Raw genomic sequence first — 12,676 nt, forward strand, 5'->3', positions numbered from 1 at the left:
AGACGCATTCGTCCTGGATTTTCTCTTCAAGATCAATTAAATACCTAAACGCTTCACTTCACTTCCAATTTTTGAAACAGATAAGTTTTAAGGATACCCCACACCCCGAAAAAAAGACCTACTTTTCGAATCCTGTACGTATGTTCTGTCGTAATTAATACCTCTATGTCACCTCGCTGGAAAAAGCGACTGCTATCATTCTAATGTGCGGCAGTGGTTCTTCAGGGAGGTCGCGATAACATAATGGATACAGGGCAATTATGCAGCTTAAATGTATCACACGTACACCAGATGATAAAAGCTGCTTTAATGTACACGACTCGTCCCCGGCACGTTGAGATTTGCCGTGTCGACGTGATTGTACACTGCAGGTGCGTCACCCGAAAAGAGAGGAGACTCTTCCACGGGAGTGACCAACCCGAAGCACGGATGCGCATCATGTGACAGCCAGCGAAGCCGTAGCAGCCATCTTGGAAACTGGAGAGGGACCTCTTCTGCGGAGAATTAATGAATAAATAGTAATAAAAAAGGCATTCGTAACATTTTCAGTCGCACCTCCGCTGCGCTTTATTTTCAAAGGCAGCGATGGTTCAGTCGTGTTCGGCGTACGGATGTAAAAACCGATATCACAAGGACAAGAACATTTCTTTTCACAAGTAAGTTAACTCCTGTCGGTCACCGCAGGGCGCAAGTACAGCTGTTTTCAAACAGTTTGCAATACGGAGGGGACAATCTCAAGTAGACTACGGGGCAAACCGTGCCGTGATTTCTACGCGAAGCCCAGCAAATGAATATAAAATCGGAGATATGAAGCGTGTGTCCGCCGATCTTTATGTAAGCGAAATCAATGATTTGGGTATGACGTGCGTTTCTGGGTTGCTACTCGTACATCGTGGTGCGTTATCCTCCGAGGAGCACATGACAGGACAGTTTGTGTAATTACGACCTTTAAAATGGATCAATTAAATTAAACGTATACCGAAATCGGAAAAGGCAGTGTTTTTGTTATGAAAAAGACTGGAAATGTAACACAGGGCTACACTTGCTTTTATCTTTAAATGCCAGTTCTGACTGTCATGTTTGGAAATGGGACAGACGACGAGGTAGCGATTTCTGCAGTCCTGTTTTTCATAAGAAGTATTAAATATTATTTTGTGTGTGATTTTAGGGTACGAGTCAGTTTCCACACTTTCTGGAGCTGGAGACGTCTGGATATGTGGAAATGTCAAACTCTAGGACAGCTGAATGTTTAGGAGAGTCGGGGATATACAGTACCAGTGCTGCAAGGATTTGGATGTTGTCTGATTAAGTTACAACTTAATTTAATGTATTGCCCTGCGTTAAATTACATCTGATCTGAGCTAGCCAGAAGATTTTTTCATAACTATTTTAGATTGGTTGCCCTGAGCAACACAATAAACGTTCTTGTTATAAACTCTCTTACAAGTAAAATAAACGTCTACCTTGTAAAAAATATGGAGGTATTACTATAAATCCTGGAGTGCTGGACTTGTGTTGTTCTCTCAAACGACAAACAAAACAAAATAACCGGCCCATAAAACATATGAATCAGTATATGAAGAGAAAGGCAATTCCCTTTTGAGGTTGTGTGTCTGCTTATTCATCAGGTTTCCTCTTGCGCGGCCTGATGTGTGTGGAAAATGGGTCGCCGCGATGAGACGCAACAACTTCAAGCCCACTAAATACAGCAATATCTGCTCACAGCATTTCACCAAGGACTGCTTCAAACGCGAGTGCAACAACCGGGTGCTGAAGGAAAACGCGGTGCCCTCGCTCTTCTGTTTCAATAGGCTAGATGAAAAGGTAAAGCCAGGTGGAGAAGGTCACTTTTTCTTAAGAATTGAAACATGTGACATGCTCTGTTTGTTTGTTTGTTTGTTTGTTTTTTTCATTTTGTGTACAGTAGTTCGACTCCTGTGCTTTGCAATTGTTCAGTGTCTTCGCAGGCTAAATGTTTTACAAGCTTTCCAAGAACTCATAACATCTTGATTTACGTATGTTGTATATACGCTGGAAAAAGTGCTGTATTTCCAGCCTATGTTTTTTAATCGTAAGAAAAAACAACATTTAAAGTAAAGGATTACGGATCAACAATCAGCTGGGACTAGAATATAGGAGATGGAGATTGAACCCCACCAACTGAACCAAGGGGCATGTTCAGACTCTTGTCTCATCCTATAAAAATGAATGCTAGTGTTATTTATTTCATGACTGAGAATAACCTCTTGGGTTAAGGTTATTTCAAGTTCTTATGTCTCAGAATTCAAGAAAATCGTTGACTTTCTATCTTTTAGGAGAAAAAAATTACCTTTATTTTTGAGCATCCTCTGGAATTTGGTGTCCTCAGTGTTCAGTCATTGTCACAGGATGCTCATATTCATATAGGAATAAATAAAAGGTACAGGGCCTTGCAAAAGTATTCAGACCCTTGTACAGTTCTCACGTTTTGTTGTTATAAAGCTTGCAAGTCATGATACTTTGAAGTGGCAATTCATCTTTATGTACACGGCCTCCACACATTCAAAGCAACAAAAACAAAAAGAAAGAAGTAATTGATATGAAAGGAAAAAGTTATGAACAGAGCTATGAAAGAAAAAAAGTTATGTATTCAGACACTGAATACCTTGAGGTCCTTTATAGGCCCTTAACATGCTGACTACAATATCTGGACTAATAATGAATTACCTGTGAAATGTAACCTTTTGTAATTTTGTATCGCACCTTGTTGGCAGGCAATATCAGTTTGTGCTCATTTGTGTATATCTATTTTTACGGCTTGCGTAGTGCTGGTACGCTTTCACACTCGGCACCGCAGGAAGGGTCTGAATTCTTTTGCAGGGCTCTGTATTGTACTTCAGCCTGTAAAATCTGTCAGGGTATCATTTTTAAGCAACTTTTTGTAAAAGACAGCCCTTTGCTGGAATAGGTCAAACTTTCTGATGGCAAGAAAAAAAAAGTGAGCTTTGAACTCCAAGACTGAAGTGTTCTCATGTTCATGAGAAGCAGTACCTGGAAATATCTCCGTTGTTTGATGCTGTCTCCGTCGGAGGATGATGTATCATCCCACATTTGACTCCATCTGAAAGAGAGAGAAGTACTGTACATTCATGCTCACTGAACGCTTTTTTTCCCCCATGCAATCCTATAGGATGAGGCCTTGGATGAGCAAACCCCACCAGAAATGACTCTTCCCCCTGAGCTGCCCCTCACTGACTCTGAACAGTCACCACCACCGCCTTCGCCACTGCCGGCTCAGGACCCCGGGCTGCCCCAGCTGCAGAACGTGGTGCAGATGGTTGTGCACCCAGCCCTGCTTCCCAGCATGTCCATATCCTGCGACCACAACTACACAGTGGAGGACACCGTGCAGCAGAAGAAGAGGATCCAGCAGCTGGAGGAGCAGGTGGACAAGCTGCGCAAGAAGCTCAAGACCGTGCAGCAGAAATGCCGGCGCCAAGAACGACAGCTGGAGAAGATGAAGGCCACGCGGGAGTTCCAGAAGGACAAGGACACCGGGTCGGGAGAGAGTTACGTCATCCTGCCCAAGGAGCTCTACGACGTCCTCAAAGGCATCGAGTCCATGGACAGCTTGTAGAAGCCCCCCCCAGTCAGGAGACACTGATTCCTGTGTTTCTTTTCCCCCTATGTTTCCAGCGACACAGCCTGCAGTAAGTCGAGAAGTACACAAGGGTGGTGTATTGTGACGCAGTGTCGCAAGGCATGATCTCCCCTACAGTAATGTACCTCGCGGCACCAGAGGACCACAGCAGAGTAGGGAGGTGATGTCTCTCAAAGGTATGCGTTGGTCTTTGCTGTGCTGCCATTTTGTCCCTGACGCTATATCATGTGCACAAATCACATCACCGTACACGGAAAGCCCATCTCGCCCTGACTGGAAGCATCAACAGTCCCGAGTCTTTCGTTTTCCAAACAACTTTTCGGCGTGCTGTTTGAAGCAGTGTTTTGTTTCGCTTCTAATTTGTGTTGGGTTGCTTTTTATAGGATCTTATTGAAATGTGAAGGACTCGGATTCCCGGATCTTTTGTATTTTGTTGCTTTTATAACAGGGTTAAATTCCAGTTTTCTTTATACAGTACAAAGGAATAAAACGTCATTTGCTGTACTCGTGAGTTAGTTTTGTGCAAAGCAGTGGAAAATCTATTAGAAACGGTTTTACTGTAGTAAACAGATATTGCAGTGACTTTCCACTTTTGACAGAAATATTTGGACGAATCCGAGCGCAAAGCACTTAAGTGCTATAGTGGTGTGCTGTGGGTTTTTATGAACTCGCTGATTTGATGCTACCTACCTGTGAATAAGATATTACATTGGACCTGCAAATGCACATGTTTATTTGCATACAGTGAAATACTTTTTTCACATTTTCAAAGATTTTTACATTTTCAGCCCTTATAGTAAAATTATACAGTGATCATGATTATCATCATAATCTTAGGGCTTGGTCCTAAAAAAGATGCTGCACTACAATTTTTTCGTTACAATTCAAACAGTAGCCTTTTAACACTTATTCTATATTCTACATGATCCCCCTGTGGCTATATTATGTATCTACTTTTATTACAATTTCCCAAATACTTTGTGAGAATCAAGTCCTCTGATAACGTAGAGGTCCCCGGTTGTCTGAGCCAATTAAACACAGTCATACTTGATACCCAGGACAAGCAGTTTTTGTACCTTATTTCCCTTATAAGGCAAATAATTAATATCTGTACATGTAAATTCTTTGTTATCCACTGAAAGTATAAATAAAAAGAAACATACCCTACCATGCCTTTTGTTACTTGTCCCTTTCCTCTTCATTTCTTTAGTGTTAATTGTCAGTGTATTCATAATAAAACCATAAATAGTATTGCACTTAGACCACTTTTTTGGATTAGTGTCAACAAATTAGTTTAATTTGCCCCAGGTTAAAAGGGAAGTGTTTGTTCATTAACGGATATAATGGATATAATTAATGGATATTAAGGATAAAATGAGGCCAAGGGAGGGACTGCTGAGGTGAAATCACCCAACTAGATCATTTTCTACAGCATCACAAGGCCGAAATTAGACTTACTGCTTAGCAAGGGTTCTAGGTGAGAGCAAGAAATATCCTTATTTAGAACAGAGGACAAAGAAGATTAAATCTATTTCCAAAACTTTTCCCAAAATACGTAAAAGGGCACTTATGGTGCCCACTGAGCGTATAGAAGGGACTAGAGACAAGCTTCACAGGATAGTATCAATAAGGGGTCAAGCACACTCCATTAAGATCATTAAAGTGAAACATTCAATGCTTAGAATATTTGCAGAAGCAAAATTAAACAATTGTTTCTGGTAATTTCTGCATCATTAACATTGATCTGATTCAAATAGTAACTGTTTAATGTTTGTATGAAGCCTCTAACAGAATAGCATCAATACACGAAGTCAGTTCCTTTGTTTTGCCCAAGAACCCGAGCAGGTTTTGAATTGGGCAGACAATTCCCCCCCCCGAGAGACGGCATTGGCATGCATTACAGGATGAGGTGTAAAAACAAAGAGTCAGGAAGGTCCTACTGAGACTGCAAGTCCTGGAACAAGTGAGGACCATCCTCATTTAAATATCTGCTAGATTGTGAATCCACTCCATAATGAAAAAGATAAAGGGGAAGTAGGTGAGAAAGAGTTTACAGTTATGGAAATTAGGAGAGTGGGAATGCTTGCCTTCTGAGATTTCATCAGTCTTTACACTAGACAATATATTGTAATTGAGTGCAGAATTATGGGGCCAAAAAAGTCTACAATGTCTACTGGGATGTACCAGTTCAAATCACATGCTGACGTCTCAATTGATAGATATGACTTTCTTTAAGAGGACGCCAAGATGCGGGAGTGTCCAAATGAAACAAAACGCACAAAGAAAGAAAACAACAAAAAGTTTGGCAGACCTTTCACTCTGTAGAATGGAGTATCTAGTACAAATCACTTAGCTTTCTATATTAATTCTAGTGAGCACTTTATGCCACTATCCTAAAAGGTGGAAAAAGATATTATCTAACTGAAAAGGTGAAGCATTTACTGTATATTATGGAGATGTGCACTCAAAGAGGATTCTCATCTCATTGTTAAAGTTGTTTACCGTGATCACAGATGACAAGTAAAGAAGAGTAAATCTCAAAAGAGTTAAACCAGCAGCACAATCACAGGTAGGCCAGTTTTCTCCATTGCTTAGTATCAATGTTTACAGTACTGTCTACAATTCATTCTACAGGCTTGTTGGGCACCATAAATATGAGAAGTAGCAGCTGAGGCAAAGCCAGGTAGCACATTGGTACAGTGGTTGGCATTGCTGCCTTGCAGTGCTGGGGCCCTGGGTTCAATTGTGGATCTGGGGTGCTATCTGCATGGAGTTTGCATGTTCTCTCTGTGTTTGTGTGGGTTTCCTCCAATGCGTTTTGATTTTGTCCCACAGTCTAAAAACATACTGTACTGGTAGGTTAAAATGTGTTTTTGGAAAAACTGGCCCTGGCCTGCGATGGACTGGTGTTCTGTGCAGGGTGTAGCCTGTCTTGTGCCCTTTAATGTGAAGAACACAAGAAAGTTAGAAAGCAATTTATTTCTCAGTTTATTGGTTTAACTGATATTAGTTATGATTAAATCATTGTTCGTTGATTTTATATCTTACAGTAGGTGGAGGATATTAACCTTATGAATAGACTGCTAACACTGAATTAGAGCATAACCTTTCAGAGCTCCCAAACTCCTACAGCAACACAGCGTAACCCCATGCCCCCACCACAAAGTTAAATTATTATCAGTTTATTGTGCTTTTAGATTGTTTAACAGATTGCTTAAAGTAAAATCAAACATTTTTCTTACAAATGTCCTTATTTCAAGACACAATAAAAGGTAATAATAATAACAACTTTTATTTACAAAAGTTATAAAATGCTTTTCCTACCCCAAGGACACTGTACATCTTGAATAAAGAAAAAGACAAGAAAAGTACAATAAGAGTAAATGGGAAAAAAACCCAAAAGCGTACAGGTCTTTACAAAGTGATTGAGACAATCAGACGTAGACCTGGGTAAAACGGTCAGTTTTAAGTTTAGGTTTGAGGAGAGTTACAGAAGTTGTCTCTCATAAAGTCTGAGGAAGGTCACTCCACAGCACTGGAACAGCGGCAGAGAAGGCGCAGTCACCATAAGTCCATGATTAGTCCCGGGGACAGTGAGAAGAGAACCAGCCTCAACTGAACGGAGCCTATGGCTGGGAGTGTAAACATGGAGGGTTTCAGAGAAGTATGATGGAGCCAGATTGTTCAGAGCCTTGAAAATCAGCAACAAGAATAAATAGCTAAGAATTCAATAATGGTTCCATGGTTCAGGGCTCTGGCGTGAATAAAGTTGATGACTTGTACAGCTGTCGACGCGACATCTTTCAGAGTTTCTGGAAGTGATTGGGGAGCCAGATCGTGGTGTAGGAAACTGTGTGCCACAATGATGTGTGGAGCTTCTTTCTTCACCAGAGGGGAAAAGCCAGAGTTCTTTCCCGGCATCGTAGGTGCCCCATTGGTGCATCTTGTGTTGAGATGTCTCTTCCAATCAAACCCTTGCTTGAAACTTTTTCAAGAATGTCTGAAGCCTTCTTTGTTGCTGGAAGAGGCTTGCAGAAGAGAAATTCTTTTTTTTTAGGCAGCCAGTGTCCACAAACCAAACAAGAATGAGCAGCAGACTGCAGCGTGACACATCGGCATGCTATTCTATAATCTGTTTCAGAATATTCAAATACATGTCGGCAATTTTAGAGAACGAGTGATGCCGTTTGGACTGGCGTCCCCTCCAAGGTGTGCCCTGCCTTACAGCCTTGCTTGCTGAAATAGGCTCTGAAATGAAGTCATTTGACAAAGGAACATCCTCAGTCTTCTTCCCCTTTTCTTACCAGCTCAACCATTTCCAGGGCACAAGGTTTGACTAAAGTTTCTCTTAATTTTTTTCTTATTTTTTGCCATCAAAAACACAACTTTGTAAGATGTTTCTAGCCATGGGTTTGCTTTGGAGCCAATCCAAGTTTAGGCAAACTTCCTGAGGCCTCAAACTGAGCTTTGTTCTGTCTAAATACATTCCCAGGGTGAACAGAAGAAAGGTGCTGTTTCAGCTACGATGGTATTGTGCTGGCAGTGCAAACGTTCCCACATAGGAAGCAGCAAGGCCTCTGTAAACTATGACAATCTGTGATGAAGGTGAATCCAAAAGATATGTACGATTCGTGGAAATTTCTCATCTTCGACATTTCTTAAAATCTTTCTGGTTAAATTAAAAGGGTGTGAGTATACTGTACTGCCCTCCGTGCACAGTATTCACAACAATATCAACAACTGAAATACTAGCTCAAACAGGACTGGACACGCAAGGAAGCGGGAAATCATCTTACGTTTCTGTATTGTGGATACTGTTTTGCTAGTACAGTGTATCAGTTTTAATACCAGTTAATTATAGATTGATAGAACCGCAAACAAGTTTGTTGTAACAGCGACAAAAACCGTGAAACGGAACCATACGCTAATCGTTAGTCTAGATAAAAGAGCCCATATATAATATACAGTAGGCCATATACAGTTTAAAAGCAAATGTATTATGACGCAGTGGTTTGCAAGTAACATGGGACACAGACGTTAATCAAAAAAAGACAACAGTACAAAAAGTAAACTGTTGACAAGACGTACTGTACGTAATGCATAATAATTGACGGGATACACATATCGTTAATAAATTCGGTAATGACGCATTTACTTAAACTGGGAAATTTCAACTGACATTTCTTTTGAAATTGGCAATTTATTTTCAAGGGAAAGTTCGAAACTCGTGTCGCTGTTTGATTTTTTTATATTCGATCCAAAAATAATTGTTTTATATTAATATGATGGCTATTGTGGAGGCTTATACTGTATATTAAAAAAAATATGTTTAAACCGAATTTGTTGAAAACAATTAATCCAGAACCTACAATGTATACAGTAATATACTGTACGGTAGATACGTAGCATTTGCGTATTAGAAAACGTAATTATTATAATTACGTTTTGTATGTTTTAATTTTATCACAACACATTTTTTTCATTAATTTTTTAACAGATACCTATCCTTGTATGTTTGAACAAATATTTCCAAGCAAAATAACTAGATAATTTAACTACACGACGTTACGTGGAGCGTAATAACAAGGAAATAATCTGCACTCAGTAAAACATTTGTAAGGTATATACAGTACTCTAAATCCTTTGAAATTCTTATTACCTCAACAAATTTATCTGCGAAGCAGCGGATCAGTATGAACCTATGTATTGTATACTGAGTTACCGTATGGGATGGTTCTGTGACTTCCATGACATAATGTCAGTCTGGTGTAATGGCAGTTTTATCTATAAATCTGATTCCACAGCACACTTTTAAGAAAACAAGTAACCAGTGAACCAGGAACTTTATCATCGACCTTAATTTGCAGATATAAGAATAGATTTTCTAGTGTGACGTGTAACGCAGGCATGCTAGTGACTTCTGTTCTCTGGATGCCACGAAGACTGTTTTTTTTATTTTGTTTTATTTACCAATACATCAAATGAACCAACAGCTGTTTACTCTGCAAGTGAGCTTTGAGATCTTAATTAATAGCAAATATTATGCAGTGAAAAGAAAATGCTTTGATGGGCAAGAAGTTTTTTTTTTTTAATGTCTGACACAACAAAAGCAATGATTAGTTGCTTTATCATGAAAGCTGTTATTATTGTTGTTGATAATGATGACCTGGCATGTTTAAATGTGTTAATTTGATTGCAGAATTCGGCAGAGATGGACCTTTTCATGTGAAGAAAGCATCTGTCACTTCCTTTTAAAACAGTCATCTTTATTGTAAATTCCCTTTGACGCAAAACCATGACAAATGTTAAGGATGGAGGAGGCATTACTTTGGATTCTGGGCATTCACCCAACCGCAGTGTGCAGGACTCTGAGGAGAGGGATCACAGCACACCCCCAAAATGAGACATGGGCAGCAGTCACCATTCAGTCCCATTACAGAGCCTACAGACTGAGGAGGAACAGTGCGAGACAGTTTAATAACCTGACTTTTCCGTTGAATATAGAATGTGCACCAAGTCCAGCTAACCAGATCTTCGAACAGGCTGCTACAAAAATTCAGGCCTATTACAGAGGCTATAAGGCACGGAGGTGTTTTCTGAATATTGGTAGGCTAGATCGCCTATATGTACATATTGGAGAAGGCTATGAGAGGAAAAGCACACAGGGCTCTGAAGACGTATCAGCAGCTGCAATCCAGAATAGTTGTGGCTACAAGGTCAGGAATCATCTAACGGAAAACAAGTTGGCACAAAAGCCTCTGGGTCATCATTTCAGTGTTCAGGAGACTTGTTCAGATGCTTCTCCTTTAACGACAAAACAGAACAGGCAGGGGCATATAACGGCCACCCAGACACTAACCCAGAATGTTAAGGCCTTGAATGGATTTCAGATACAAGCAGCTGTAGCGATACAATCCCACTATCGAGGCTACAGGACAAGGAAATATCTTGGCCAGATGTCGGTTTGCCCAGAAAAAGAGATACTAGGAAAGCATGACTTTTTCTTTAGACCTGAAAGGGACAAGTATGCATCCATTACTGTAGGACAAAAAGAATTGCAGGATATGAGCAAGACTAGCAGATATGTCTCAAAAAGTCACTTTCCACTGAGTACTGATTATGTCCTCATGTGGCAAGAAAGCCCAGACTTAGGAGTGGGCACACACTGTCCTCAAGCATCTGGCCATACAAATTCAAGGGATCCTGAGCTTCAGGGCTCTGGAGGTGCATGTCTCATGTCTCAGGAGGAAGACATCAGAAGGCAAACCAGGGAGAACAATGCAGCAGCCACAATTCAGGCACACTGGAGAGGCCACAAAACCCGCATACAGTTGAAGGAGATTAAATCAGCTGCCATTACCATCCAGTCAGCGTATCGAGGATTCAGAACTAGACTAATACTGACCTCCCGGACACAAGGGATTCATAATAAACCGAGTTCGGTTTTCCTACTGGACAAAAAGACTGAATCTCAAGAGCCTGTGGCTGTAGTTAAGCAAACAACACCAGCAGTAAAAAGGCAACATGTTAATGGCTCTATCCTCAGAGAGCTCGAGAGAGCCAGATATGATCACAGTGAAGACAGGCCGGTGACCTCACTTGCTGGAAATTGTGCTGCCGTGCCTTCTTTAGAAAATATGACTAACAGGGGTTACAAGTCCCAGAATGCATATAAACCTGCTGCTTCTCACCCAGTGTCCTTCAGTAAAACCTGTAGGACAAGAAACGGCCTGGATCAGATGGAACAGGCAGCTATTAAGATTCAGTCCATGTATCAAGGACTTAGGACTAGGCAATATTTGCAAAGATTAGGTATAGGAAAGAGCATGGACATTAAAGGCCAAAACTCCTCAGTACAAGAGCAGCAAAAGGTAGAACTAAGAGAGTTAACATTCAGATGAAGGGCTCTCACCTAGAGAATCACTGCTCTTTCTTTGTCTGGGAGAGAAGCACTGCATGGGTCATCAGCCAAAGAAATAGTGGACCAAGGGAGAGAATTCAGTCTGTGTAGGGAAGAAGACGAGTGAAAGTAAAGGATAAGTCATACTCGTAAAACAGCTATTACCTGTTGCAGCCTAATGCAATTAAAATGAGTCGAAACTGTTTTTTTTTTGCTTAGAAATTTAATTAGATGATTCATGGAACAAAAGAAGAAATAATATAAAAAGGAATATGATTGTGTTAATAATACTGATAGGAATAATTACTGTATACCACAAGATAAACGAGCTTACAAAATATATTTAAAATGTGATGTTTTAAATGTGTGGTTCACCACATTCAATTTAAAGATGTCAGGTGTTTAGAATTTTTACAGGACTGCAGTTGTACTGCTATTGCAGTATTTGAACTGGGAGAAAAATATAAATTAAAGAAAACCCTTTTTAATACAAAATACCGCCCGATGCTACAGTATACAGTATACCGACTGGCATTAAAAATGCAGGAAAGGCTATTGGATGCTGACATATATTTCTTTTGGCTTTGCTTTATACCCTATACTAAGATACAACTACTACAGGAATGGACTGTTAATTTTCTGAACCTTTATTAACTATTAGAAATGACAACTTAATGGCCACCTCGCAGTGACAGACTCACACACACTCCCCTCTTATTACTCTTAACTTCACCCACACGTCACAGCCCATTCATATCTTAGGTGGACTTTGCTAACATTTCACCCTGCTACAGAGTCAATACTCATTTGTTGAGTTTGTAACATCTCTCAATATATCTTCTGCTGCACTTCTCACCAAGACGAGCAGAATCTATATCAGCAGCAGAAGCTGCCCTTTTTAATATAGTACTGATTAACGTTTTCCTCAGGTTCTGTCAGCAAATCCCTGCCTTCGTTAAAAATCCCAGGGTGTTTCTCGAAAAGAGTAGGGGTGTAACCCCGGCATCCTGGCCAAATTTCCCATTGGCCCTTACCAATCATGGCCTCCTAATAATCCCCCTCTATGAATTGGCTTCGTTTCTCTGCTGTCCTCCCCACTAATAGCTGATGTGTGGTGAGCGTTCTGGCGCACTATG

At 40.4% G+C, this 12,676-nt stretch overlaps 1 protein-coding gene across 2 annotated transcripts; it reads left to right on the forward strand.

Annotated features, from left to right (window-relative positions):
* The first annotated feature begins 435 nt into the window (after positions 1-435).
* On the forward strand, positions 436-4,807 carry thap1 (THAP domain containing, apoptosis associated protein 1). Of its 2 annotated transcripts, none has more exons than XM_088912321.1 (3): positions 436-656; positions 1,629-1,824; positions 3,170-4,807. In XM_088912321.1, the coding sequence occupies exons 1-3, from the start codon at positions 586-588 to the stop codon at positions 3,614-3,616; spliced, it is 714 nt and encodes a 237-aa protein (XP_088768447.1). In that variant the 5' UTR covers positions 436-585; the 3' UTR covers positions 3,617-4,807. The 2 variants fall into 2 exon arrangements, with proteins under 2 accessions (XP_088768447.1, XP_088768448.1); XM_088912322.1 differs by lacking the exon at positions 436-656 and adding an exon at positions 668-834.
* Positions 4,808-12,676: the final 7,869 nt, after the last annotated feature.

Source organism: Atractosteus spatula, chromosome 3, assembly GCF_055471065.1.
Source record: "Atractosteus spatula isolate fAtrSpa1 chromosome 3, fAtrSpa1.hap1, whole genome shotgun sequence".
NCBI lineage: Eukaryota > Metazoa > Chordata > Actinopteri > Semionotiformes > Lepisosteidae > Atractosteus > Atractosteus spatula.